Source organism: Lissotriton vulgaris, chromosome 6 (assembly GCF_964263255.1).
Source record: "Lissotriton vulgaris chromosome 6, aLisVul1.2, whole genome shotgun sequence".
Classification (NCBI taxonomy): Eukaryota; Metazoa; Chordata; class Amphibia; order Caudata; family Salamandridae; genus Lissotriton; species Lissotriton vulgaris.
The window spans coordinates 139,159,600-139,186,355 of NC_141694.1; the positions used below are offsets into that span (position 1 = coordinate 139,159,600).

General features: G+C 44.6%; 1 protein-coding gene across 1 annotated transcript; it reads left to right on the plus strand.

The window, feature by feature from the left end:
* Window positions 1-4,863: 4,863 nt before the first annotated feature.
* H3-3A (H3.3 histone A) lies at window positions 4,864-24,778 on the plus strand. Its single transcript, XM_086926175.1, has 4 exons — window positions 4,864-4,997; window positions 6,628-6,782; window positions 10,583-10,736; window positions 24,123-24,778. Exons 2-4 carry the CDS (start codon window positions 6,655-6,657, stop codon window positions 24,249-24,251), a joined length of 411 nt encoding a protein of 136 aa, XP_086782301.1. The 5' UTR covers window positions 4,864-4,997; window positions 6,628-6,654; the 3' UTR covers window positions 24,252-24,778.
* The last annotated feature ends 1,978 nt before the right edge of the window (window positions 24,779-26,756 follow it).

Genomic DNA, 26,756 nt, shown 5'->3' on the forward strand with positions numbered 1-26,756 from the left:
ACCACCTTTTCACACATCCATACATCATTCATCCATTCAACATTTTATACATCCATACATCCACATTTTATTACATCCGTCCTTCTTCCGTCCACCCTTTCATCCTTCCACGCATCCTTTCATCCTTTCACACTTTCAACAATACATCCTGCATCCATCCACCCTTTCATCCTTCCATCCATACATCCATCCTTTACACATCCACACACCTTTTCACACATCCATCATTCATCCATGCGACATTTTATACATCAATCTTCAAATTATTCAGAAGTTATGGGATTTTTCAAACTAGTAAAGTCACTATGCAATATAGTTCCTATGCATTGTTCTGTGTCATCCTCAAATGCCTTATTGATGTTTTACAACAAAACATGCAATCGCTTTCTAAGACCTTGACCTCATTGTAAATGTTGTTTAAAGAAGTTTCTAAGCAGCTGCCTGCATCCATCTAACAGTGCCTTGTCCAAAATATATTTTCATAAGTTGAAAAAAAGGACACAATACTTTACTGTAAATGGAAGTAAAAACAGAAAATATTCAAATTAGGTTTCATAAAAAATGCAAAAAACAGTATTTTCATTAAATTTTAATTTGCTTTCATACAATAAGAGTAAATATATTTACTTAAATAACATTTTGAAACATTATTATCTTGTCTTTGCATTATTATTTACAAACTTCATAAAATATGTTACTGTGCAAATTTAGTTGAAAGAAACTACAACAAATGCACTCATTCTATGTTCTATAGCAAATTGAGGAAAATGCCCAAAATGTTACTGTGCACAATATTCTTTTTTTTAAAGAAGCTAGACCACATGCACTCATTCTATGTTCTGTAGCAAATTCATCTGTCTTATACCTTGTGAAAGAATGGGAAAATAAAAACATATCCCACATTCATTAGAACTGCTACTCCCGTGATAATGCTGATACGCCCACACTTTCATCCATCCACCCATCATTCATCCCACCACCTTTTCATACATCATTCATCCATGCAATATTTTATCCATCCATACATCCAGCCACGTTTTATTCCATTCGTCCACCCTTTTATCCTACCATACATCCTTTCATCCACACTTTCATTCATCCATCCTTCATCCATCCACACTTGCATCTTTCCAGCCATACTTTCTCAGCCACACTTTGATTCATCCACCCATCATACAGCCACCTACATTTTCACACATCCATTCATCATTCATGCAACATTTTTATTAATACATCCATCTAACATTTCAATCTACTAACAATACATTCACTCACTTTCAGCTTTACATCCATACATCCATCCTTTACACATCCACCCTCCCATCCATCCACTCATCATTCGTCCACACACCTTTTCAACAATACATCATTCATCCATGCAACATTTTCTACATCCATCTTAAAATTTCAGTCTCCAATGTATATACACATCAACGCATCCATCCAGCAACACATCATTTATCCACCTACATTTTCACACATACATCATACATCCATGCAACATTTTAACTATCCATACTTTCATTCTACCATCCATCCTTCATCCATCCAACGTTTCATCTATACATCCATCCACCCACACTTTCATCCACCCACCCATCATTCATCACAACACATTTTCACACATCCATACATCATTCATCCATGCAACATTTTATACATTCATACATCCACCTTTTCTTACATCCGTCCTTCCGTCCACCCTTTTATCCTTCCATGCATCCTTTCATCCACACTTTTATTCATCCATCCTTCATCCAGCCACACTTCCACCTTTCCATACATCCATCCTTTACTCATCCACCCTTCGATCCATACACCCATCATACAGCCACATAAATTTCCACACATCCATCCATCATTCATGCAACATTTTTATTAATACATTCATCTACCATTTCATTCTACTAACAATACATCCATCCACACTTTCAGCTTTCCATCCATACAGCCATCATTTACACATCCACCCTTCTATCCATTCACTCATCATTCGTCCAACAACTTTTTCAACGATCCATCAATCATTCATCCATGCAACATTTTCTACATCCATCTTAAAATTTCATTCCACAATCTATACACACATCAACACATCCAGCCACACATTATTTATCCACCTAGCTTTTCACACATGCATCATACATCCATGCAACTTTAACTATCCATCCTTTCATTCTTCCATCCATCCTTCATACATCCTTCATCCATCCAACGTTTCATCTATACATCAATTCACCCACACTTTCATCCATCCACCCATCATTCATCACACCACCTTTTCACACATCCATACATCATTCATCCATGCAACATTTTATACATCCATACAACCACCTTTTCTTTCATCCGTCCTTCCGTCCACGCATCCTTTCATCCATTCACACTTTCAACAATCCATCCTGCATCCATCCACCCTTTCATCCTTCCATCCATACATCCATCCTTTACACATCAACACACCTTTTCACACATCCATCATTCATCCATGCAACATTTTATACATCAATCTTCAGATTCTTCAGAACTTATGGGGTTTTTCAAACTAGTAAAGTCACTGTGCAATATTGTGCCTATGCATGGTTCTGTGTGTCATCCTCAAGTGCCTTATTGATGTTTTACAACAATACATGCAATCGCATTCTAAGACCTTCACATCATTGTATATGTTGTTTAAAGAAGTTTCGAAGCAGCTGCCTGCATCCATCTAAAAGTGGCTTGTACAAGATATATTTTCATAAGTTGAAAAAAAGGACACAACACTTTACTGTAAATGGAAGTAAAAAAACAAAATTAAATTACGTTTCATAAAAAATGTAAAAGTATTTTCAGTAAAGTTTGATTTGCTTACATACAATAATAATAAATATATTTACTTAAATAAAAAATGTAAACCTTATCTTGTCTTTGCATTATTATTTACAAACAACATAAATATGTTACTGTGCAAATTTAGTTTAAAAAAAATACAACAAATGCACTCATTCTATGTTCTATAGCAAATTGATCAAAATGCCTAAATTATGTTACTGTGCAATACTTTTTTTTTAAAGAAGCTATACCACATGCACTCATTCTATGTTCTGTAGCAAATTCATCTGTCTTATACCTTCAGAAACAATGGTAAAAAAATATCCTACGTTCATTAGAAGTGCTACTCCAGTAATAATACTCACAACAAGATAAAAATTGTGAATAGGATACATCATTCATCCTACCACATTTTCACACATCCATACATCATTTATCTATGCAACATTTTATACATCCATACATCCACGTTTTCTTCCATCCTTCTTCCATCCACACTTTCATCCTTCCATGCATCTATTCATCCACACTTTCAACAATCCATCCTGCATCCCTCCACCCTTTCATCCTTCCATCCATACATCCATCCTTTCAACATCCACATTTCAATCTATCCAACAATCAATAATCCACCCACATTTTCACACATCCATTCATCCATGCAACTTTTAATACATCAATCTTCATATTCTTCAGAAGTTATAGGGTTTATTACATTAATAAAGTCAATGTGCAATATTGTGCCTCTGCATGGTTCGGTGTCATCCACATGTACCTTATTAATGTTTTACAACAATACATGCACTCACATTCTAAGACCTTGACCTCCTTGTATATGGTGTTTCAAAAACTTTCTAAGCATCTGCCTGCGTCCATCTAAGAGTGGCTTCAATAAGATATATTGTACACCATTGTATAGTTACAAAAAAATATATTCTTCATAATAAACAATTGAAAATAACTCTCCAAAGATTTATAGAACTCTAAGGGCTTACTATACATTGCCAAACAAGGGGACAGCTTTCTGTGTGTGAGCGGGGTGGCTCTAAGTGTGGAGGGGGCTTTGTAGGAGGTGACTCGCAGTTTATAGAAGAGGCTCACAGTCTGTGGAGGGAGCTCAAAGTGTGTGTGGGGGGGCTCGCAGTGTGGTGGTGCTCGCAGTGTGTGTGGGAGGGGCGCAGTGTGGGTGTGTGTTGGGGGCTCTCTGTAGGTGTTTGTGGGTGTCATTTGCAAAAGATAAAGCTAGTGCCATTGCAAATAACAATGCCATTTAGTTATGTTAAAAAAAAAGGTCAAGAGCTTTGCCAACAGCTCAAACTTTAACAAAGGCAAAACCATTGCATTGTAAATGCTTGTTCCTCTTAGCCCTAGCGCTTCATTAACCCTCTAAGAAATACAGGAATACATTAGGGAGATTTAATACCAGTTTGCCTGTTTGTTTTTCAGTTTTGGTTAATATTAGGTGAATGGGAGGTAATCACCTTATTGTTCAAATGTTCTCGTAGTTAAGAGCTGTTAATTTCCCTTCCTCTCGTTATGAACTCTCGCCTTCCGCTGGGGTCCATAACTGTGGACCAGAAAATTAACAGTGGATAACATTCATTGTGAAATGCATTAACCACTGTTGAATGCACGCAGGACAACAATTGCTAACACTCGAAATAAATATTTTTTTGCAGAGACAGTGTGAACTTCATTTTGTAATTGACGTCCATCGGATTGAAAGATGCCTTAGCTGCGAGAAAACCAAAACAATGAGACATTCCGACATTGTGAGTATGCATCCTGGTGAGAACTGGCAACCGCAAGGAGTTTACAGATGAGTTCGGGGCATTTGTAAACTCCCACATGGCAAGGAAAAGCCTTCTTCCTTTTCCATTCGTACCGCAGGGCGGAAGATGCTCATTTCGCTGTATTTCCAGGGCAGAAAGGTGGAGATAGTATTCAGCACGGTGCTTCCATTCGCACGCGCCGCTTCCCCTCTGCAGAGGCTTCACGTCCTTTTGTGTTTGTATACAGAGCCGGGGAAGCCAGCCTTCCCTCCATTGTGTCTGATTGGCTGCGGCGCGCCGGGAGGGGGCGTGGCCGGCGAGGGTGCTGGGATAGCCCAGTGTCAGCCATCTTTCAATTGTGTTTGCAGCCAGAAGCCTGTGTGTGTGCTCCCGCAGCCCGGCTCAGAGAGGAAGGTAAGTTGCCATTACCACCCCTAAATACCCCCGAAACGGCGCGTTCAGACCCCGGGGGCTTGCACGGCCGCTCGGAGGAGCCTCTGCAAACGTTACCGGAGGGTACTCGACCCCATGCAGCAAACTTTCTGGAGCCAAGGGCTGGTGTGAGTTACCCTTCCACCCCGCTGCCTCTCCCTCTGTTTAGCCAAGGAGCCTGTTTTCCTTTTATGCTGAACCCCCTGGATTTTCACTCGATAAAATACCCCCAAAAAACTGCATGCTTTCTCCCAAAAGCATCACCATAGTTGCCACTAGGGTCTCAGCTCTCAGGTGTGATGTGGACTTCTGGGTTTTAGATGGGGTAAAGTGCAGAAAAATGGGTGCAAACTGCATCCCCCTTTCCAACTGCCTTCGTTTTTTTTTCTTCGTCTGCTCCCCAGTTGTTCCAAGCTTCACCATCTTGTCTCTTTTCTCTGGTCACCGACCATATTTTTTCCCTCCCCAGTTAGTATGAAATGCACAGGGTGGCAGCTGGACAGAATCCCTCAGGTGACAGAATGTGTCTGAGGATGGTGACTTCTGGGCCCCCCTTCACTAGGGGGTGGAAAGTCCCAGGTTTATATATTTTAGCTTAACTGGTGTTTTTTTGCAGAAATGTTTCTATTGTGCTCCCTTCATGAGCCTGAACATGTCAGTGCAAGAGGCCAGTGAGCTTGAGTCAGCTCTGGAAACTGACACCAAATTTACAGGAGATGTTCAGGGGGTCCCAGCAAAACTTAAACTGAACACATATAAGGGGTGTCGGGCCCCTAATATCGATCTGTGGTCAATCTCCATTTATTTTATTGATTTTCAAAAAAAGCTGTTTTCCAATAGACCAGAGGCATGTCATGAACTAACACATGCACATTTGGAGGGGGAAGGCTGCATGCTCCCCCCTTGGTGTTTTTGTCTATGGGCATCTGCTGCAACATTATTTTTTCAGGGTAGGGCACAAAAAAAAATATATAGGCATTTTTATTGCATTATGGTTTTAATGTGTAGCCATGCGCACAGACATTCAAGTGTGCGTCCACAGCTTGCAATGAAAGCAGACAGCCTTGCAGAAAGGTGAACATAGAGAGTTGAAGATTAGGTTGGCGTCCAGTCGTTGGTGTTTTTGAATTGCGGAATAAAATGTTTTTGTTTAAATGCCGTTCTGCATGGTTTATGGTTGGCTCTTCTGCTGCCCAGTGCCTGGGGGAGGTACAGCAGTGCCTACTGTAACGTGACACCGGGCACTTCCACCACACTGCTGCATGCACCCCATCCAGCCATGCAGTCTCTCCAGCCTTCCCTGGGGAGCTACAAGGAGGTTTTCGTGTTTTGGGGGTTTTGTTTTTCTGGCTGTTTAGCTTTTGCCTGTAGCTAGCTCATTTGCAGATCTGTGTTTCGGCCAATGAGATCAGGGGAGAGGGAAAGCTTTATCTCTGGAGTGCAGCAGGCAGCGCCACCGTTTAAAAGCAGACTTATTTACAGACGAGCCGCAGCTCTTCTTTCTTTAATGTGTTTATATTCATAATTTCTTTTTATTCTGAGTGAGCGAGGGTGCCCCCTCCCCCCCGCCCCTTTCATCTCCGCTTCTCACCGCTCCTCCTTTTCTCTTCAGGTTTGAGAGCGGAGACTTTTCAGGAAGATGGCTCGTACCAAGCAGACCGCCCGTAAGTCCACCGGAGGCAAAGCGCCCCGCAAGCAGCTGGCCACCAAGGCAGCCCGCAAGAGCGCGCCCTCTACCGGCGGGGTCAAGAAGCCGCATCGTTACAGGTACTCATGCCCGCAGCTTCGCACAAGGGGGGGAGGGGGCGCAGCTATTACACCCGGAATTATTACACCCTCTTTTCTGGATTGTTTTTAAAAAATATTTTTCATTTTCGGCGCCATGTTCTAGATCAGTATAAATGTCACAATTAGTGGAATATGCGTTTCAGAGACGATACACAATTATTAGTGTGCGCTATTTTTATTTTGACGTGTCTATATTTTTTTAAGCATTTTTTTCTTAATATATATTTTTTCCAGCTTTTTTTTTAATGCGGGTTTTAAAAAAAATATATTTTTAAAATGTTAATGCCTATTTTCTTGATTATCTTCTAATTACTTTTCTCAAAATGTAGTTAAATCGATGACCCCCCGGTTTTTAACCTTCACGTGAAACCGGTTTTGGCAATTACCGATTATATCGAGGATTTTCATTTCTTGTATTGGGGGGCGTTTGACTACTGATTGCCAGTTTGTGTGCGGGGCAGCGGTTGCGCGCCGCTTCCGTTTGAGCGCCAGCGCGTGAAGAGGGGGGGCACGCGCCGGCGCTCCCTCCCGTTCCCCCCCTTAGCCCCGCCCACGCACGGGTGTTTACGTTGTAGGCCGCGTCAGACTCGCGGCGCTGCCGTGCCTCCTCGCGCTGGAGCGACGCCCGCTACTTCCCGCCGTCTGCGGCTATCTGGGGTAGCCCGGCTGGTGCAGTGCCGCTCAGACGCCGCCAGGGGGCGGCCGCTGACGGCTGAAGCACAGCACGCGCACAGCTCCACGCTCTGTCACCTTGCAATGCAGATTGCAGCCGAGAAGGAAAACGGGTTATGCTTTTATACGGCTGCTGTTTCACATACTTCTATATTATGTCAACATCTGTGGATCGCATCTGATGGAATTCTAACACATATTTCACATAGCTCGGACACCTACTCAATCTGAACCACAGGTGAGGTGCTAAAAAGCATACTGATCTAATCATTATTATGTTTTTGTAGGCTTTTGTCACTTTTTTTGGCCCTTTTTAAATCAATATTTTGTATGTCGCCCTATGGCGAAATCGTTAGTGGCTAATTAATATACACTGTCTCAAATGTCTATACCAGGTTTCTCCAATTAGCAGCTAGCTCTTCAGCTACCTGTAAGTAGTTCTCCTGTGTCCAGCCCATGTTACGGATTTAGAAGCTTTTGTTTAGTTCAATTGATAAATAGATATAGCAAAATTGACAAGCATATAGTTAAGATGAACATGCATGCATTTTAAGAACCCAAACTGATGTTTAGAGAAAAATGGTTGAATTTAAATGTATTCAAAGCTGATATCTCCATGATAAATCATGGTGTGGGGAGGTTCAGCATTTGTTATGACCTTGGTACCACAGGCACTGCAACTATGGCTGATTTACATTATCCATGTAGAGCTATTCTACATTGAAGCTTTTTTTTACATCTCTCCTGGCAACCAAGCTTGATGAACTGAGGTGACCACTGCTGGTAATCTTGCATATGGTGGCCACTAATGTAATCGTGTCTGATGTGGTCACCATTATAACACTAATTATATCAGTAGCTCGGGGTGATGATTTTCATTCAACATAAGTAACTCCTAACACAGAAAGGGTTGCAGGGCGCTGACGGGACGTGAGGTATCCGTGCCGTATTTTGCAGATTACTGCCAACTATAACTAGCTGTGTCTACAGTTTTTGTGCTGCTGGGCCTTTGTTGAACACCCCACTTGGCAATGCAAATATTGACAGCTGCGATGATTTCCTATCACGTGCGCACACGTCCCACCTGTCATGTAAATGTATCTGTGCTGTACAACTTCATCACCCCCATGCAGCACTGAAAGCCACTCTTGAACCACGTCCAAACAAAAAATAATAGTAATGAAAACCGTGTAGCGCATACCACAACTTAACGCAACAATATGTTTAAGTAGATTTGCCCAGTTGTCCCTGCTCAATACTTTAACGCGTCACTCCCGCAAAACGAGGAGGACGTTCATCTGGAAGTAGGTCTGGTGCAAACAGGCAATTGTGTACAAAAGTGTTAATGGTTAAGCCGCACTTTCTTAGCCTAGACTGTTTGTGCTTGATGACACCGTTATTGTATTAATCCAGCGAGATCTTGCTCTCACGAAGTTATTAAGAACTTTAAGAAACTGTGTCTCAGCACAGCTAATGATGTGAGATTTGAGCATCCCCCTTTACTTGAGTCTTGCCGATTCTAGCGTTGTATCAGCTGTGAGCCGCTCTGGCCCTCGTGGTGTTTCTCCACTCTCTCCATGTCCTCTTCCAGGTCACGTTGCACGAGTTCCAGGTTGTAGGTGGCAGGCGTGTGATCTGTTTGATGCTGATTATGTTTCAGAGCCTTCACTTGCTCATCTACCCGTGATCCTGCATGGCCTTAATATGATTAATGCAGGACACCAGGCTGCAGACAAGATGACTTTGACCTTGTGCTTCGAGGCTGCTTTGTCGCCCCATTCCACAGGTTTCATTGCAAAGCTCAAAATGAGCGGTCCATGTTATCTGACCAGTTCATCTATGTACTGTTATTTATAGAATGTGAACTCGCTGCGAAGCAACGGGGCTCTGTACATTCTGGGAGAGGTCAAAACATTCTACAAGATCGTGTACATCAAGTGGGGATTAACCTAATCCGTTTTACATTCCTGTAGGCACAGGAAGATTAAGTGATTTGCCCAGAATCAGTCAGTTTTGAGTCTAGCCAGACTAGAAGTGGAACCTCGAGCCCCCTCTCCTCCCACCCTCTGATGTGGTGCATTTCCGGTAGCAGTATCCACTGTCTTGGCTGGACTTGCGTGAGCCCTATAGGAAAATCCTGTCCGCATACCTCTGTATTCAGAGCCGTAGGTTTCAGTCACCAGCGACTCTTGGAATGTAGGTGGGTGTCGCCACAAATACAGTGATTGTTGGCGTTACTTCACCACGCTGAAGCATGAGGGTTTTTCCAGGCCTTGAGAATAAATGGGCCAAATTTACACAAAATGACAAGTTCTAACTGAATCGGCATGGCCATTCTTTTGACTGCTTGCAGTGGACATTTGAAAAGAAACCTTTTTGTTTTGACACTAGAACATCTCTCTAGTCCGGTAGTCTAAATAATTGGTTCATTATGTGCAACACCAGCATACCTTGATACTCGGTGAGGAGGAATAGTCTTGTCTTCACCCGAGTTTTGCAGGTGGACTGAAGCTTTTTTCCCTCTTTATGGCAGCTGAACGTTAGGTGATCCTGCTGGCTGTGTAAGTCCTCGTCAGTGCCCGGAACTGAGATAGCAACTTGTGCTTTTTGAGTCTTAAAATAATTTTCGATTAAGCAATGTGTGTTTTTTTTTTTTTTTTTTTTGGTTTTTTTTGCATTAATGAGGTCTTGGCAGGTTAGTCACCAATAGCGTTTTTTGCAGAAATCATGCTAGATTGTGCTTTGACAAAGCTCCAAGGCTAGCCGCCAGCCAAATCCAGACCTATTGGTTTTGTACCTTCTTTTTATTTTATTTTTTTCTAGAAACCTTCCTAGCAACTAGAGGGTAATGGGTGGGGGTATACCGCAATTTTACATTCATACGGGTGAAAATGTACCACAGGGTGCAAAGCTTTTGTACTGGGCATTTCCTCTTAGGACTCGAGGTTGTCATTGTGCACATGTTCTCGAGCACTATCGGAGGAGGTATTATTTGGGGTTGCATTATTTTCATTTCACCCAAGTGTGTCACACCGCTCACTGGTTGTCGCTGTTTTTTTGTTTCCTGACTCGTTTCTGTACTGACTGTCATTGACCTTCCTTATTAGGCCAGGTACTGTCGCCCTCCGAGAGATCAGGCGTTACCAAAAGTCGACTGAGCTTCTGATCCGCAAGCTGCCCTTCCAGCGCCTGGTTCGTGAAATCGCCCAGGATTTCAAGACGGATCTGCGTTTCCAGAGTGCAGCCATTGGTGCTTTGCAGGTAACTTTTAGGGACGGCTGCGAATGGCGTCTGATGCAATATGTATACTGACCAGTTAAGATGGGTGATGCCTGGGCACGGGCAACAATGTCTCATAGTGGTTTTACATTGAAACTTGTATCTGTTGTAGGCGTGCTGATGCTTGTGTTATTCACATGCAGAATTGTATTTTGGCTTTGCGGTGGGTGCTACAGACAAGGAAACATGCATTGTTATCTTCTTCAATTTATGTATTTTACATTGTGCTTATGTTGAGGTGATGCTGCGATTATGCAGTTTGAGGTAACACAACAGATGTTTAGTTTCCATATTCCAATAACAAACATGTGTGGGTGCCGGTTTGCGAGTTCCCTCTGCTGTGCTGGCAAGAGAAATTTGAGCGTTCTTTGGCATCCGTGAAGTATCAATGGAAAGTCGGGAGTTAATGTGGAAAAATGGGCACCCACTTCACTGTTGCTTATGGAGTGACTCAACCGCGATTGTATTTTTTCAAAGTTGGGTGCTAGTAAAGGATGAGTTATCTTAAGGCAGCGTAAGTTGTTTGGGAAGGATTAAAACTTTGCTGTCATGCAGTGTGGGGTGTGTGTTTCTATTTCAGAGGCCTAAAATTGTGTGCTGTCCCTCCCACTTCCAGGCATCATCTGGTAATGTGGACAGTTGTTTTATTGTGATGTGATTGTGTCACTGTGAGAACAGCCATGCTGCCAACCAACCCCCTAATGCAAAAGCCACAGGCTGTAAAGCGCTCTGATACCCTAATGGGTCCTGTTCGCGCTATATAAAATCTCAAATAAAATAAAATGGGAGCATCACACCCAGGGATACTCTGTTGTATATTAAATAAATTGTGCTGTATTTAGTATTGCTGTGTGATCTACGGTATTTTACTTTGCTTGAAAGATTAGCACTGGGCATGACGTTGAAATTATTCTCTCGGTTGATTGTTGAATGCTGAGCTCTGTGCCCCAGAAACCTTCCTGAGAAGCCTGGGGCTATTGCCCTTCACCCCGAGACTAGTGCAAAAGGGGTTGTACTTGGGCCATTTTTGCAGAGTCCTAATAGGGCGGCCATCAGTTGCAAATAACCCCTAACCCTGGTGATTTGGGGCCTGTCAGCCAAAAAGCAGCGGTGTGGGTTCCAACCCTGAGTGGCCTTGGGTGCTGAGGTGTATTTGCCCGAAAGACCACCCCATGATGGGCAAATAGCGACCGCAGTAGCTGAGTAAATTAGTTTTGGAGGGTACATGGCACACTATGGATACAGGAGACCATATCGCAGAAAACCATAAAGGGGAGAAGACGTTTGTTCACACCGCTCCCTGCAGAGCGAGAGGAATCCTTGTTGCCAGTGGAGAAGATACTGTTGAGTGTGATCTGAAATTCTATCTTGGCACCTTGAAGACCATTTTACACAACACGCAGTGGACGGAGAAAACTATTCGTGATGGAGGCCAGACTGCCCAACATGGAGAAAAGTAATAGTAGTGGAAAGTAGGTGAGCAGTATTGGACTGTAAAGAGCAAGTGCTTGAACTGGTCTGACCAGGTGGAAGTGGTCGCGAGTAGTCCGGCTGAATTTCAGAGTGGAACCTCTAGAGCATTGCTGGGTCTGAAGGGCATGGTTGGACTCATAAAAAATGACTGCAGAGCAATCCCTTCTAGTGTGCTGGGTTTACCAACCTGACCCTCTGACAAAGTGCTATAGGCAGTGACGGACTGTTTTTTTTATGGAGCAACTGATGCCACATTGCTACAGCTGATCCAGGGGGCATATAGACAACTTCAATTTTTTTTTATTTATAGAAAACACTTTTCATCTAACCCCATTGGAATTAGCCTTGCAGCCAGGCCTCTTACTGTGTTTCAGCACAAATAGCATGCCAGCTTTGTTCTCATATATTGTGGGTGACTAACTGGGTTTCTTTATTTTTCATTAAACATGCCCTAGCCCATCAAATACATGGACTTGTGTGCTCAAATGAGCACTAAATAAAGACATGGATAGTATATTTGATATCTTCAAGACAATCCAGATTACCATCTCTGTGAAGGAGAGAGTTTGCTTTAAGATTTTCTATCTTCCGTTCACACTCGTGGAGCTGCCTGAGCAGAAGTTGCATTCCGGTAGCAACACCACAAAATGTAACTAATAGCTTTGAAGAAAAAGGCAGAGAAGCTCAACAACTGGCATCACCTATTGATGCCCTATACATTTCCTGAAGGAATCCGATGCTGAAGAAACTGTTTAGTACGAACTGTTAACGCTGACCTGCAAAAAAAGATTAAATCAATCAATCAATCAGTGACACTTATAAAGCGCGCTACATACCCGTAGGGTCTCAAGGCGCTGGGGGGGGAGGTGCCGCTACTGCTCGAACAGCCAGGTCTTCAGCTTCTTCCTGAAGGAGAGGTGGTCTTGGGTCAGGCGCAGGTCGGTCGGGAGGGAGTTCCAGGTCTTGGCGGCCAGGTAGGAGAAGGACCTTCCTCCTGTCGTCGCTCTTCGGATGCGGGGGACGGCGGCGAGGGCGTGGTTGGCTGATCGGAGGTGGCGTTTGGGAGCGTAGAAGTTGACTCGGCTGTTGAGGTAGCTCGGGCCTTGGTCGTGTAGGGCTTTGTGTGCGTGGGTGAGGAGGCGGAAGGTGATTCTTTTGTTGACGGGGAGCCAGTGAAGGTCTCTCAGATGTCCGGAGATGTGGCTGGTTCGTGGGATGTCGAGGATGAGTCTGGCTGAGGCGTTCTGGATCCGCTGGAGTCTCTGCTGGAGCTTGGCAGTGGTGCCGGCGTAGAGGGCGTTGCCGTAGTCCAGTCGGCTGGTGACGAGGGCCTGGGTGACGGTCTTTCTGGTCTCGGTGGGGATCCACCAGAAGATCTTCCGTAGCATGCGTAGGATGTTGAAGCACGCCGAGGAGACGTTGTTGACTTGCCTGGTCATGGAGAGGGAGGAGTCCAGGATGACGCCCAGGTTTCGTGCATGGTCTGTCGGTTTGGGTGCGGTGCCCAGGGCGGGAGGCCACCAGGAGTCGTCCCAGGCGGAGGGTGAGGAGCCCAGGATGAGGACTTCCGTCTTGTCCGAGTTCAGTTTCAGGCGGCTGGTCGTCATCCACTCGGCTACCTCTTTCATCCCTTCGTGCAGGTTGGCTCTGGCGGCGGCGGGGTCGTTGGTCAGGGAGAGGATCAGCTGGGTGTCGTCGGCGTAGGAGATTATGCTGAGGTTGTGTTTGCGTACGATGGCCGCGAGGGGGCTCATGTAGACGTTGAAGAGGGTGGGGCTCAGAGATGATCCTTGGGGGACGCCGCAGATGACTTCGGAGGCCTCTGACTTGTAAGGTGGTAGGCGGACTCTCTGTGTTCTTCCGTCGAGGAAGGAGGTGATCCATTCCAGCGCCTTGTCCTGGATGCCGATGTTGCTGAGGCGCCGTACTAGGGTGCGGTGGCAGACCGTGTCGAATGCCGCGGAGAGGTCTAGGAGGATGAGGGCCGCTGTTTCTCCATTGTCCATCAGGGCTCGGATGTCATCGGTGGCGGCGATGAGGGCGGTCTCGGTGCTGTGGTTGGCTCGGAAGCCGGACTGTGAGGGGTCGAGGGATCCGTTCGTCTCGAGGAAGGCGGCCATCTGCTTGTTGACGGTCTTCTCGATGACTTTGGCTGGAAACGGGAGGAGCGAGATGGGGCGGTAATTCTTGAGTTCGGTGGGGTCCGCTGTGGGTTTCTTGAGTAGAGCACTGAGTTCGGCGTGCTTCCAGCTCTCGGGGAAGGTGGCTGTGTCGAAGGATGTGTTGATGTCTCGCAGGTGGGGTGCGATGACAGCGTCGGCCTTGTTGAAGACGTGGTGAGGGCAGGGGTCGGTCGGTGATCCGGAGTGGATGGAGTTCATCGTGCGGATGGTGTCTTCGGTGCTGATCGGGGTCTAGGCGTGGAGGGTGGTGGTGGGGGGGGGGGTGGTTGTTCGGTCATGGTGTGCGTTGGTTGGTTGTTGAAGCTGTTGTGTATGTCCGCGATCTTGTTGTGGAAGTATGAAGCGAGGGAGTTGCAGAGGTCTTGCGATGGGATGATGTCGTTGTTTCTTACGCTGGGGTTGGAAAGCTCTTTCACGATGTTGAAGAGTTCCTTGCAGTTGTGTGCGTTGTTGTCCAACCGGTCCTTGAAAGCTGTTTTCTTGGCGGCGCGGATCAGCTGGTGGTGTTTCCGGGTGGCAAGTTTGAAGGAGGTCCTGTTGTCCGGTGTCGGTTCCCTTCTCCGGACTTTCTCGAGGGCTCAGCAGTTCTTCTTGGAGCTCTTGAGTTCGTCGGTGAACCAAGGGGCCTTCTTGCTGCCGGGTCTGCTAGGCGGGGTCCTCAGTGGGGGGAGTTCGTCCGCGCAGTTGCTGATCCACTTCGTGAGGTTGTCGGCGGCCTGGCTGGGGTTCGCTGAGCTGGCAGGAGGGTGCTGGCTCAGGGAGGTGGCGAGCTGGTCTGCTGTGATCTTGTTCCAGCTTCTGCGGGCGGTCTGTTTCTGGTGGTGGTGGGTCGTCGTTCTCTTGAAGGTGAAGTGGACGCAGCTGTGGTCCGTCCATAGAAGCTCAGTGGCGTGGCTGAAGTTGATGTCTGTGCTGGAAGAGAAGACTGCGTCGAGTGTGTGTCCGGCGAGGTGGGTGGGGGTGGACACCAGTTGCTTGAGTCCCAGGTTGGCGAGGTTGTCGAGCAGGGTGCTGGTGTTGCGGTCGTTGTTGTTCTCCAGATGGAAGTTGAGGTCTCCCAGGAGGATGTAGTCAGCGGAGGGGAGGGCATGCGGGCTGACTAAGTCGGCGATGTCCTCGCTGAATTGCGTGCGTGGTCCCGGGGGTCGGTAGATCAGGGTGCCTCTGAGGGTGGTGTTCGGGTTGGTGTGGATCTGGAAATGCAGGTGTTCGGCGCTGGTCAGGGTGTTGTCGGTGCTGGTCGTGAGACGGATGGTGCTCCTGTGGACGATGGCGATGCCTCCTCCCATCTGGTTGGCGTTTCGGTCCCTCCGGACGATCTTGTAGCCCTCTGGGATAGCGATGGCGATGTCGGGAGCTGAAGAGGTGTTCATCCAGGTCTCCGTGAGGAAGGCAACGTCAGGGGCTGTGGCGTCTAGGAGGTTCCAGAGTTCGATGGCGTGTCTGTGGACGGAGCGGGTGTTGAGCAGGATGCACTTGAGGTGGGTGCTGCTGGTGTTTGACTTGGCGGGTGTTGGTGCGAGGCAGGTCCGGGTGCAGGAGAACTTGCAGGCGTGGCAGCTGAAGGGACCGTGGGTGCGTCGTGGAGTGGCTTGGTGGCACTCTGGGCGTCGGCCGGTGTTGAGTGCGATGAGGGTGGCGGCGGAGTACGTCAGGCGGGTCGGTCGGGGTCTTCGTGGGCCAGGGGTCCTGGCGCTGGGCGCGGTCCGGTCGCGGACGGGCGCAGACAGGCTTACCTTTGGCGCGCCTTCGGCGCACAATCGGCGCGCCCGCTGCGCGTGACCGCTGCGCGTTCGCACGGTCGCCATTTAAGGCGAAGTGCGCGGGTGGGCGGAGCAGCTGGGAGGCGGGAGCGGGGAGGGTTACAGAAGAGAAAAAAGGGGCGGGGACAAGCGGCGGGAAGGGAGGGCGGGGGGCGGCTAGGTAGGCGGACAACAAGGAAGGAAGGTCAAAACACGGGCCAAATAAAATTCGGCAACACAGGCACAAAAAATCGGCAAAACAAGGAAAAAACAGAGGTTAAGCACAACAGGCACAAATGCTTGACAAAACAAGGCAAAAACAATCCCCGCAGCGGAGGCAGCCGGCAACCGGCAAAACGAGGCAGCAGCGAGGCAGAGGGCAGGCAGGGGCACACGCAGCAGCTGGTGGCCGTGCGGCGCGGGGGTGTCCCACAAGTGGTTCTTTAGAGCGTTGCTTAAATGTTCAGCTATTCACCCATTGCATGTTTTGTACAGGGTTGTAACACAACCTTGCAGCCATTTAATAGTTGATTTTGGAAGATACAAGGGTATTTGAGAACGTTTGAGACAAACCTAAAGAACAAGTATTCTCAATTCTGTGATCGGGGTTTCCTTGGGACAGGTTGTCATTCGAAGTCTTTCCTGAAATGCAGCGTTTTCAAGAATTTCTTGAAACGCGGATGGATGGGGTCTGCCTTCAAGTTGAAGGTATTCTAGAGTCTTAAATCTGGAGACTTTGCTCTACATTTGAAAATGGGATACCTCAGATTAGAGTTGGCAGAAGGAAGGAAGAATTCTATCGGCATTATAGGGAAGTGGATTTCCTAGACTTTCTCACTACTAGGCTTTCTGTATGGTACCTACCGCTTTGACTTTGGGTTGTGTCTCCACTGGGAGACAGCAAGGAATTTCAAGATCGGTTTAAAGTCTTCTAATCTGCAGAGGCTTGGGCAGTCAAATGGGCTACATTATATTTTAGTTAAGAGTATTAGAATCCTTTAAGTTCATTTAACCCCAGGAAGTTATCCTTTTTAGATGTGGTGAAGGCATTTGATGTTTAATTATTCAAATCCATCTCCAGTTACATATAAACGTGGGTATTCTGCATGATCATAGGGCCAATTCTCATCTAAATGTGGTCTCGTAGGTTGAGACCCTCTGCTTACATTAGCTTGTGCATGCTAGTTGTATCTAAGAAAACCAAGGGTGTGCATGGTTTTCCTGCTGCCTATGCTCATGAAACTACTCTGGGTAAATATTTCAGGTTGACTTAGTTTGCCCACTTCCTTGACCTATTACATGTGTTGCATTGTATAAGCGAAATGTGCAGTATGATTTTTCTTGATGACCGTCCCCAATTTGTTTCTCCATGTCATTTAAATTATACAATGCGTCATTGTAACTCATGTCGCATGACTTTGTTTATTTTCCTGACCCCGACAAAGGCTGTAAAAGTTTGATGTAAGGAGCAGAAGCATTGATGATGTGGGGTACCTTTAAGTGACAATTTTAAAAATGCCAATTGCCCATCTGCTAGTAAATAGCCCCCGAGTTTATGCAGCTCCTGGCTACAGCAGGCTGTAGCTGTATGTAAGCAGACCTGATGATTCCAGCGCATACACTAAGAGTAGGCTTTGGGTCTGACCATTACTCATGATTGTTTAAAAAAAAAAAATGCCTGTGAGAGTTGTCTGCTGTTTAAGGATAGACTTTTTCACCCAACACCCCCCCCCCCCCCCTTTTTTTTTTTCTTCTTTTCTTGTTTGGCTCGCCAAGGAACATTTTGGCTTTGCAGTGTTATGATTGGATGGCTTGTATCCTTCCACTGATATGAGGGAACTATTTTTCTTTATTCAAGCCTGCATATTATTGTACTTTTAGCAGTGGAGGGAGTGCATGGCCTCTTCTTTCTCTGCTTGTTCCATTTTTCTCACTTTCTCCCTGCCCCCCCCCCCCCCCCACTCACTGTCGCTAATCATGCCAGTAATCCCACTGTCCTGCTTCTTCCTACTGCTTGTCTTGAAAGCATTCTTCATCCTTTTAACTTATCCCAGTGCCTGCCTCTCCCTCATGCTGGTGCTTACACTTCTGCACTCCCTCTCTGCCCCAATAGCTTACTTATTCCTCATTATCTCAGTCCTCTGTCGTTTATGGACACAAACGTGGGTGAGTTGGTGGCCACAGATGTTCTTAAACAAAAGGCATTCCGACAACAGTGGCCGATTTGAGTAGAAAGCACTTTTAATATTGAGGCGCTAACCATGTATTATTGAGTTTGGGGCAATACTTGACATCGAATGCCCATTGATTGAGTGAACCTACCAATAGGGACTCATTGGAAAATTCATTTTAATACCTGATAGTGGATAATCTAGGTCAACGAAGGCAGCCATGAAGGTGTGTACGGCTAGTAGTGGAGTACGGACCCAAAATAAGTCGTAGTGAAGTGGGCCAGAATGTGTTTGAAATCATGGATTTGTATTATCAATAGCTATTGTATGAAAGTGTATTGGAGAGGAGATATTTATACAATCGTTTTGAATATGGTTGTTTTGAGTGGTTTTCACAAACACGTCAAAATAATTTGAAGGCATTATCTACAGTGCACTGGTGATCTCTATATGCTATTTTAATGAATTCAGGGATACAGTGCCCTAAAAAGTAGAGGTGTATTTAATGTAAAGTCCAATTATATTGTTTTAGAGCATCTCCCTTTTGTTATTTATATGTATTTTTGTATATATACAATTTTAAATGCAAGACATTTAAAAAAAATATTTTATATGTAAAATAGGATACAAGTCATATATTTTTCCAAATTTCTGGTGTTGGGTCATGTTGCATTTGAGAAACCGTTGCAAAAGTGCATATATTGAGTGAGTGCTTGCAGGATTAGTAATAACTTTGGGGAGTTTTTAGGCTTTTGATTTGTAGAATCTTGTCCGTTTGGTAGGAGGCTTTTCTCTAGTTTTTGATTAATAGACAGGCTGGCTACACGTTTGCTTATTTCTGCCATGCACAGTTGGTCTCTTGGTAAAGCAGTTAAGACTTATGGACACATGACCAATATGACTCCAGAAGAAGACAGTATAGTTGTGTGCCTCAAACCTTTTGGTGCATGCAATGACTCACCAGCGTACAAAAAGTAACATATGTTTTCAGTTGCTGTCATGGTACAAAAGGAGTGGTCCCAGGATACACATAAAAATATAGTAGAAGCAAGTAGCGAAATTAAAGAACAAATGGAAAGTACGTTGTTGTTTAATCACAAAGTACCTCATGTTGAATTTTTGCACACATAGCATAAATGTACATACTAACATCCAATCCAAATCTTTATTCGACAAGTCATAAAAGCATTACAAAAAGATAAACATCACAGATAAGTACATTAAAACAGTTTGATGGTGAAAAAATATGATATCATAGGGTCCAAGTTAAAATATTTAAAAGGACTTGGTACAAAGATAGCTGTATTATTCCAAGCTCAGGATAGAAGCTGGTGAGGGATCTGGTTGTCGACGTTTCGACCCCACACACGGGTAGGGGCGGGTGGGCCCTTACAGGAGGGTCTTCATCAGGACAAAAGGGGTGGGTTTGGGCAAACTCTCGTGGGCCTGAGTCTCCCACGGTGTGGATAGTATAAATCAGTGCGAGCAAATAAAAAAATCACGTTTGTGGAAATAACTTGTCAATGAATGAAAGCTTCGGTCTCATTCAGCGCTGCTCGGGTGCAGCCAGCTACCCGCGGTGTCTGTGCGCTTGTTCCTTCACGAATAAATCTGCCGTAGCTTCCCGGAAAGCTACACCAGCGTACAAAAAGTAACATAAGGTGTTACTAAGCTTCCTTTTTCTGTGCACCAAATTGCAAAGTAACTTCTAAATTTTGAGTAGATGATTATGCACAATATTGAAACCTAATTGCAACCGTAACTCATTTTTTATTTTTATTTTTTCCTGTCCACCAATCTCGTTCTTTGAATGTTTGAGAAATTTGTTTTTGGTTCAGCTTTTACTGGCCACAAAAAAAACAAGTCTTATACTTGTAAACAAACTAGCGTTTTCTAACCCCACAACTGAGAATATAGTAGAAAGGACACAATTCTTATTACATTCCATACTTGGCAACTGTGACCAAAAGAACAGTATTTCTCACTGTGAAACCCAACATATGGCTATGTATTTACTTGTTTGCACCTAGTAAACAAAGTTTTATGTGCACTGTAAGTTAAGTAAAATAATCAAATGTTAGTTTACATGGTTGGTTGCTTATGGCGCCATGCCACACGTTATGCAGAATGCTTTTTTGGCCAAGTGATAGAAAGATGGTCACAGAGTAGGTATTTTTTGAAATATTGTTTGTTTTTAGTATTTTATACACAGTATGCTTGATAACATATAGTTACTTGTGGTTTCCAATACTAGTCAATTTTTATGCACTGTGTGTGGGAGTGAATAGACGGAGAAACAAAAGATTACAGGGTCTATATACTTGGGCTCAGGTTTCACTCGTACAAAACCATAGTACTTCAGCAGCTATTGTTGCGTGAGTTAACTATAACTCACCCCCCCCCCCCCCCCGAAATGCAGTGCTTATGACCTCACATATTCCATTACTCATGACGCCACATACCTAATCAAATCAGTATTTTTAAGTGTTTATAGGTGTTAAACATATATACTGACCTACAACAAAAATTGAATTAGTATGCTAGGGGCACATATGATGTGAGTTGCTGTGTGACTTTATTCTTGTGTGTATAAGTAGGTATGTGAGATGCTGTCTGGGTGAGTGAGATGCTGTCTGGGTGAGTGAGATGCTGTCTGGGTGGCTGTATTGGTGACTGAGTGGCGGTGTGAGTGACTGTATTGGTGACTGAGTGGTGGTGTGAGTGGCTCTATGGGTGGGTAAATGGGTGTGTAGTGACTATGGGTGAGAGGGTGTCTAAATGGCTGTATTAGTGAGTAACTCAGTCTGTAAGTGGCTGTATGGGTGAGTGGGTCGCTGTTTTAGTGGGTGTTTGGTTAAGGGAGTTGGTGTTTGAGTTACTATTGGAGAATGAATGCCTGCTTGAGTGAGCGGGTGTGAGTGCTTGTATGGGTATGTAAGTGGTTGTGTGGGGGAGTGTGTGCGTGTGCTGAGAGACTATTGGTGAGTGAGTGGGTGTGTGAATGACACTAGGTAAATGGGTTTGTGAATAGCTGTATGGGCGAGTGTGTGGCTAGGAGTGGCTGTATGGGTGAGAGAATGGTTGTGTGAGTGGCTGTGTGAGTGGGTGTGTAAGTGGGTCGTGAATGAGTTCAACTGGTTGTGTGGGTGTACAAGCGGTTTGGGGGTGAGTGGTTCTGTGGATGATGTCACTGACCATGTCCTGAGTGATGCAATATGTGAGGTCATATGCACTGCATTGGAGAGGCGCAAGGTATAGTTAACTTTGGTAACTATAACTGCTGAATTTCTATGGTTTTGCACAAGTTGAAATCTGGCCCGAACTATAACCTCTGTGCAACCTTTATTTTTTTCCATTGAATTTGTAAGTTTTTTTTCAAATTCTATTTACTAACTAGAACGTCTCTAAAAAAAGACCAAAAAGGTTACAAAGTGAATTTTATAGTTTTTTAACTAGTAGTTGCTTTTGAAGACTGGTGGAGAAAGGGGGCGGCGTCTGAAACCCTTTGGAATCCTGTTGTATCGGACTTACTGGAGGTAACCAAAGGGCTTCTGGGTCCCCAAGGACCATCTGCACCCAAGACTATTTCATCCCCAACCTACAGTGCGCCAGGAAGCGCTTTTGCAGAGGGGTGGAGAAAGGGGGCGTGGGCTCGGAAGTTCTCTCTGTAGTCAGGCTATCGGACTTACTGGAGGGAACAGGAAGGCTTGTTGGTACCCAAGGATCCTCCGCATCTAAGGGGACTCCATCCCCCAACAAGCAGTGCGCCAGGAGGCGTGTTTTGCAGAGTGGTGAGGGACATAGTGTTCCCCCAGTGGGTCGGGTAAAAGCTGCCCCTTGCATCGTGCTGTGCGTGAAACATCACTTGCACTGGCCCTTCTGTTCCTCGGTGTTCCAAATCTTCAAAGCACCAGGTCTGCACAACACGCGACCTAGGCCAGGCCGTAAAACATCCATCAATTCACAAAGAGCCTAATGTGGAGCCGCAGCTAAATAGGAGGTAATCTGCTTTTAATGTGAGCAAACACAGTCCGGTGAAAAGACACCCTACCCACTGGGGGAATACTATGTTTTAATTTTGGCATACCACAGCATCCACTGGGCTAATGCACAGAAGGGAACAACAAGTACCAGCAGGCCAGTTGGCATATGCCTACCAGGGCGGGACTTGTAATGCTTATCAAGGCTCCCTCTGACTGCTGTTGGTTTTTAGCCTTCACTCCGCCCGTGACCAAAAGCACAGGAGTGCTCGAAACGCTTTGGGCTTTACATGTTGGAGTTTAAACTGTCTTTTCACCGGACTGTGTTTGCTCACATTAAAAGGAAGATTACCTCCTGTTTAGCGGCGTCTCCTCATTAGGCTCTTTGAATTGATGGATATATATATATATATATCAGCCTCCCTCATGGCCCGATAGGGACCACGGATCCCGCCTCAATTTTGGGTGCCCATGGCAGCCATTGTGCTGAGGAACATTAGGGTGCTTTGCGCCCCCCTCCCTCCACCTTAGTACTTAAATACCCCCGGGGGCTAATAAGCTATGAAGCGATGGAGGACGTGCTTCGTGTTTTGTTCTTTCTCTTTCTCTAATTTTAGCAGGATTCGCGGATCCAGTGTGAGACTTGCACAAACTTAGGGAGAAAAAGTACATTTTTGGCCCTGTGTCACCCTCACCAAGGGGGTGGGGCGGGGGCAGGGGGTCAGGGTGTTTCTAACTGCCCTTTTACTCCATTTTATGTTTTTTAAAAAGTTTTTAAAGTTATTTTCTGTGACTCCGTTCAAATTGAGTCGCAAGATGCTGCCAGCACTTCTTGGTTTGAAGTTTAGGCAGCCAATCAGATCTCAGCACGAGCTCTGGGAGGGGTCGCGGATCCTCTGCGTCCCGATATACACAACTTTGGACTTTCTTTAATGCTTAAACGACTAAACTGATTCACACCAAATCACAAGGAAGGTGCCTTTTGGACCAACAGCTACCTTTCTGCCTGATGTGGTGTCGTTCCATTCAGCAGTTGGAGCTGTAGCAGTGTCTAAAGTTTGTATGGAAATGAACATGGAGAAAACGTGTTTCAGTTTATCTCCTATAAATGGAATGTAAAATATTTAAAATAAGAATCATTGGGGCATATTGCAAAAAAAAGCGCACATATTGTTTTCTAGCATGTTTTCTTAGAATATAGCATATAAATTTGAAAAACAAATTAAGTGCCAAAAGTTCTGAGAGGCTCTGGATGACGCATATTATGTAATTAAAGAAAGTATTGTAAATTGTTACTTTTTATTTTCAGCTATTACCATACTTTCTATATCCAGCGTTGCAACACTGTTCAGTTGTGCCGTTTAAATGGTACATTTTGCCAAGGACCTTGTTTCTGAGAAGCTCTTTTGAAGTGGATGAGATGGTTTCAGTCATCTATTCCATAGCCGTATGCACCCCCTTAAAACATCCTTTAAAGAGCACTTGTCTAGTTGTGTAGACTTTAGTATACATTGAGCGTCAACCTCTAGGCCTCAGTAAGTCAGAGTTTCAGAACTTGTGATTTTGCATTGTTACTAGAACATTTCTCAATAGGATGAGTTTGGCAATCATATGATCAGCTGATGGCAGCCTAAACCTTTAAGGATGAGTTTTTTTGGCAGGTGGTACCAAATAAATTGTTCTTGATAATCGGCCACAGACTAGCAGGAATGTACTTCAGATCATGTCATCGTTACATTATTGCTGCATTAGGCAAATAAAAATTGGTCTCAAAATAAGTCTGTGCGCTGACATTCATTGCTGTTTTCTGTTTTTGTAGGAGGCGAGTGAAGCTTACCTTGTTGGCCTGTTTGAAGACACCAATCTGTGCGCCATCCACGCCAAGCGCGTCACAATCATGCCAAAAGATATCCAGCTAGCACGCCGCATACGTGGCGAACGCGCCTAAGCTTCCCCGCTAGAGGTGGAAAACATTGTCATTATTGAAACAGAAAAAAATCTCTTCTTCCTGGTATTGGTAGTGATGAACGTAGCTATTTTCCATGGGGGTGGTGGGAGGGGGAATTGAAAGATAACTACATGTATGGTCGTTCAAGGAAAACATAGGGGTCAGAATTGGGTATTGACAGTTATTTTATTTTTCCATTTTCATTTGTGTGTGATTTTTAATATAAATACGCGGACACAAAGCATTAAAGCAGTCAAATGTTTCAGCAGTTCAACTTTATAACAATTATAAATACGTCTGTTTTCAATTTTTCAGGACTATGCCAGCATTTGGATTTTTTTAAACAAGTAAATTTCTTATTGATGGCAACTTAATGGCGTTTGTAGTGTTTTTATCACACAGTAGATTCCACCCATTTCTAACTTGGTTGTCCTACGTGCAAGTCCTACGTGCAAATCCATGTTTTTAATGTTGTCTGTCTTCTGTGCGGTTCCTGTAAGTTTGCTATTAAAATACATTATACTACACATGCGCTTGGGTTTATTTGAGCTGTAATTTCTATGTGTTTTGTGTTCACTCTAATAAAAGGTCAGACTTTTTATTCCTTGTGCCGTTAGCTTTGCTTCTCAAAATGTTTGCTTCGCTGCTTTCCAAAGGGTCGCATTTTGCCCCCTAGTTATGAAGGTTGCTATGGGGTGATTGGATTCACATATCCACGAGACATCATTGTTCCTGTTGTAAGGATGCATCTGGGCCTATGAGATCCCTGAGCAACACTATTTTGGAGTGCTCTGTGGTATGATCAGTTTGACATTTGTTTCCCCTGCCACCAATCCAATACTAAAGACTGCTTGTGTTGGCACCAGTTTCAGAGGCTGGTTTTGTGCGGCAGAAATGGGTCTACTACCATTTAAGGTAGAGATATTCGACCTCTGTCTTCCTCCAAATTAGTATTCCTGGTTTACAGCGTTACTCTTTCAGGATTTGCATGCTGTGCATTATTATTCTACTATCTAGTATTTCAATCAAGAATTGTCTTTTTTAAAAAAAAAAAATTATGGAGATTTTTCTCCTTCCCACTTCCTTGGCTTTGTCGAGCCATTGACCATTTGGTGCCCTGCCTCTCCTTGTATAAAGTGAGAAAAGTAAGATCCCTTTGGATACATTTCTTAACAGGGAGAAACCGGTCTACAAGTAACGTTCACCCAAATGCACTCTTATTCTTATTCATCACTATACACACATTTTAAGATTAAACCATATGTAATAGGAAAAACACTTAAAACACTTTATGTTGGAAAAATATATCACATATATGTATTGTTCACATTACAGAATTACTCAAAAACACGGGAATGGCCAGTCAGTCAATACATGTGATATCACAAAAATTCATAAAAACACAGTACAATTAAAATATTTATCACAATATGCATGAAAATACAAAGAGTGGAAAAAACAAGGGCTAGACTTGAGAACTCAGTCCTAGCAGTTTACACATCCGGAAATAAGCATTCTATAATTGGCTTTTTTACACCAATGCCCAAAGGGCGGATTGTGTATCAAGATATGGCGTCGACGCATTTCGATGGAAAAAGCCTTATAAATCCATCTTTCTCAAGACTTGGGTATAAGCACACTGTATCTGGTTAAATAAGTTTTTCATGCTGCACCTGCTTAAATAGGGGAGACTCCCTTAGTTGTGGTCTCTCACAAATGTTTTCATTGGGAATATCAATAAAGCCCCAGATTAAATCGGAACGTCTTTTCATAAAAACTTTCTGCTTGACATAGCGGGGATCGCAGCAGGTACAGTATACTTGAAGACTGATTGTATCTAAAATATGGACCTTCTCTGTATTTTTCCTTTAGCAGAGAACCGAAAGCGTAGTAGAATAACCGTTTGGTTCTGTTAATGGTTCAACCTCGAACTGGCATTACACATGAAGGGCGGTGTTGTAGCTATCGGTCCCTTTAATAATTGGGGATCCGTGCTAGTATGTTGATCAGAGATTAGGTCCTTTCCCACGGGTCACGCAGGCTGATCCGTGGGTGTAACGTGTAAGTGCCCTATTCCCTTTGGCTGCAAGGGGCCCCTCTCCTCAAATATCTCCTTGTAGAAAGCCATTCATACGCCCCTGAAACCCTTCGGCGTAGTCACCATCCTTAAATTCTTTATTCCCCTGTTTTAAAAAAAAAAAAATATTGGGTTTTTATATAGTGCGAACTTGACCAGAGTATATTGGGTATCAGAGCACTTTACATGAGCACCAGTGGCGTTACATGAGGACATGTTAATTTTTGTTAGACATGGGGAGATTAAGTGATTTGCCCAGAATCACAGGATGTTTCGCATCCTCGCCGAGACTCGAACCCGGTTCCCCAGATTTGAGGTCGACCGCCCTAGCCCTTCTCAACTCGCCCTGTTGGGCCTGGATGCATAGAAGAGAGCGCTGGGGTTGAAGAAAAAGAAGCTGCATTGCGAAAGTTCACTTAAGCTTAAAA

Bases quoted from the DNA above. Each gene is read 5' to 3' on its own strand.
- H3-3A (XM_086926175.1), top strand. From the start codon at position 6,655: ATGGCTCGTACCAAGCAGACCGCCCGTAAGTCCACCGGAGGCAAAGCG. The intron at 6,783-10,582 runs GTACTCATGCCC...CTTCCTTATTAG, and splicing joins AAGAAGCCGCATCGTTACAG to GCCAGGTACTGTCGCCCTCC. The intron at 10,737-24,122 runs GTAACTTTTAGG...CTGTTTTTGTAG, and splicing joins CAGCCATTGGTGCTTTGCAG to GAGGCGAGTGAAGCTTACCT.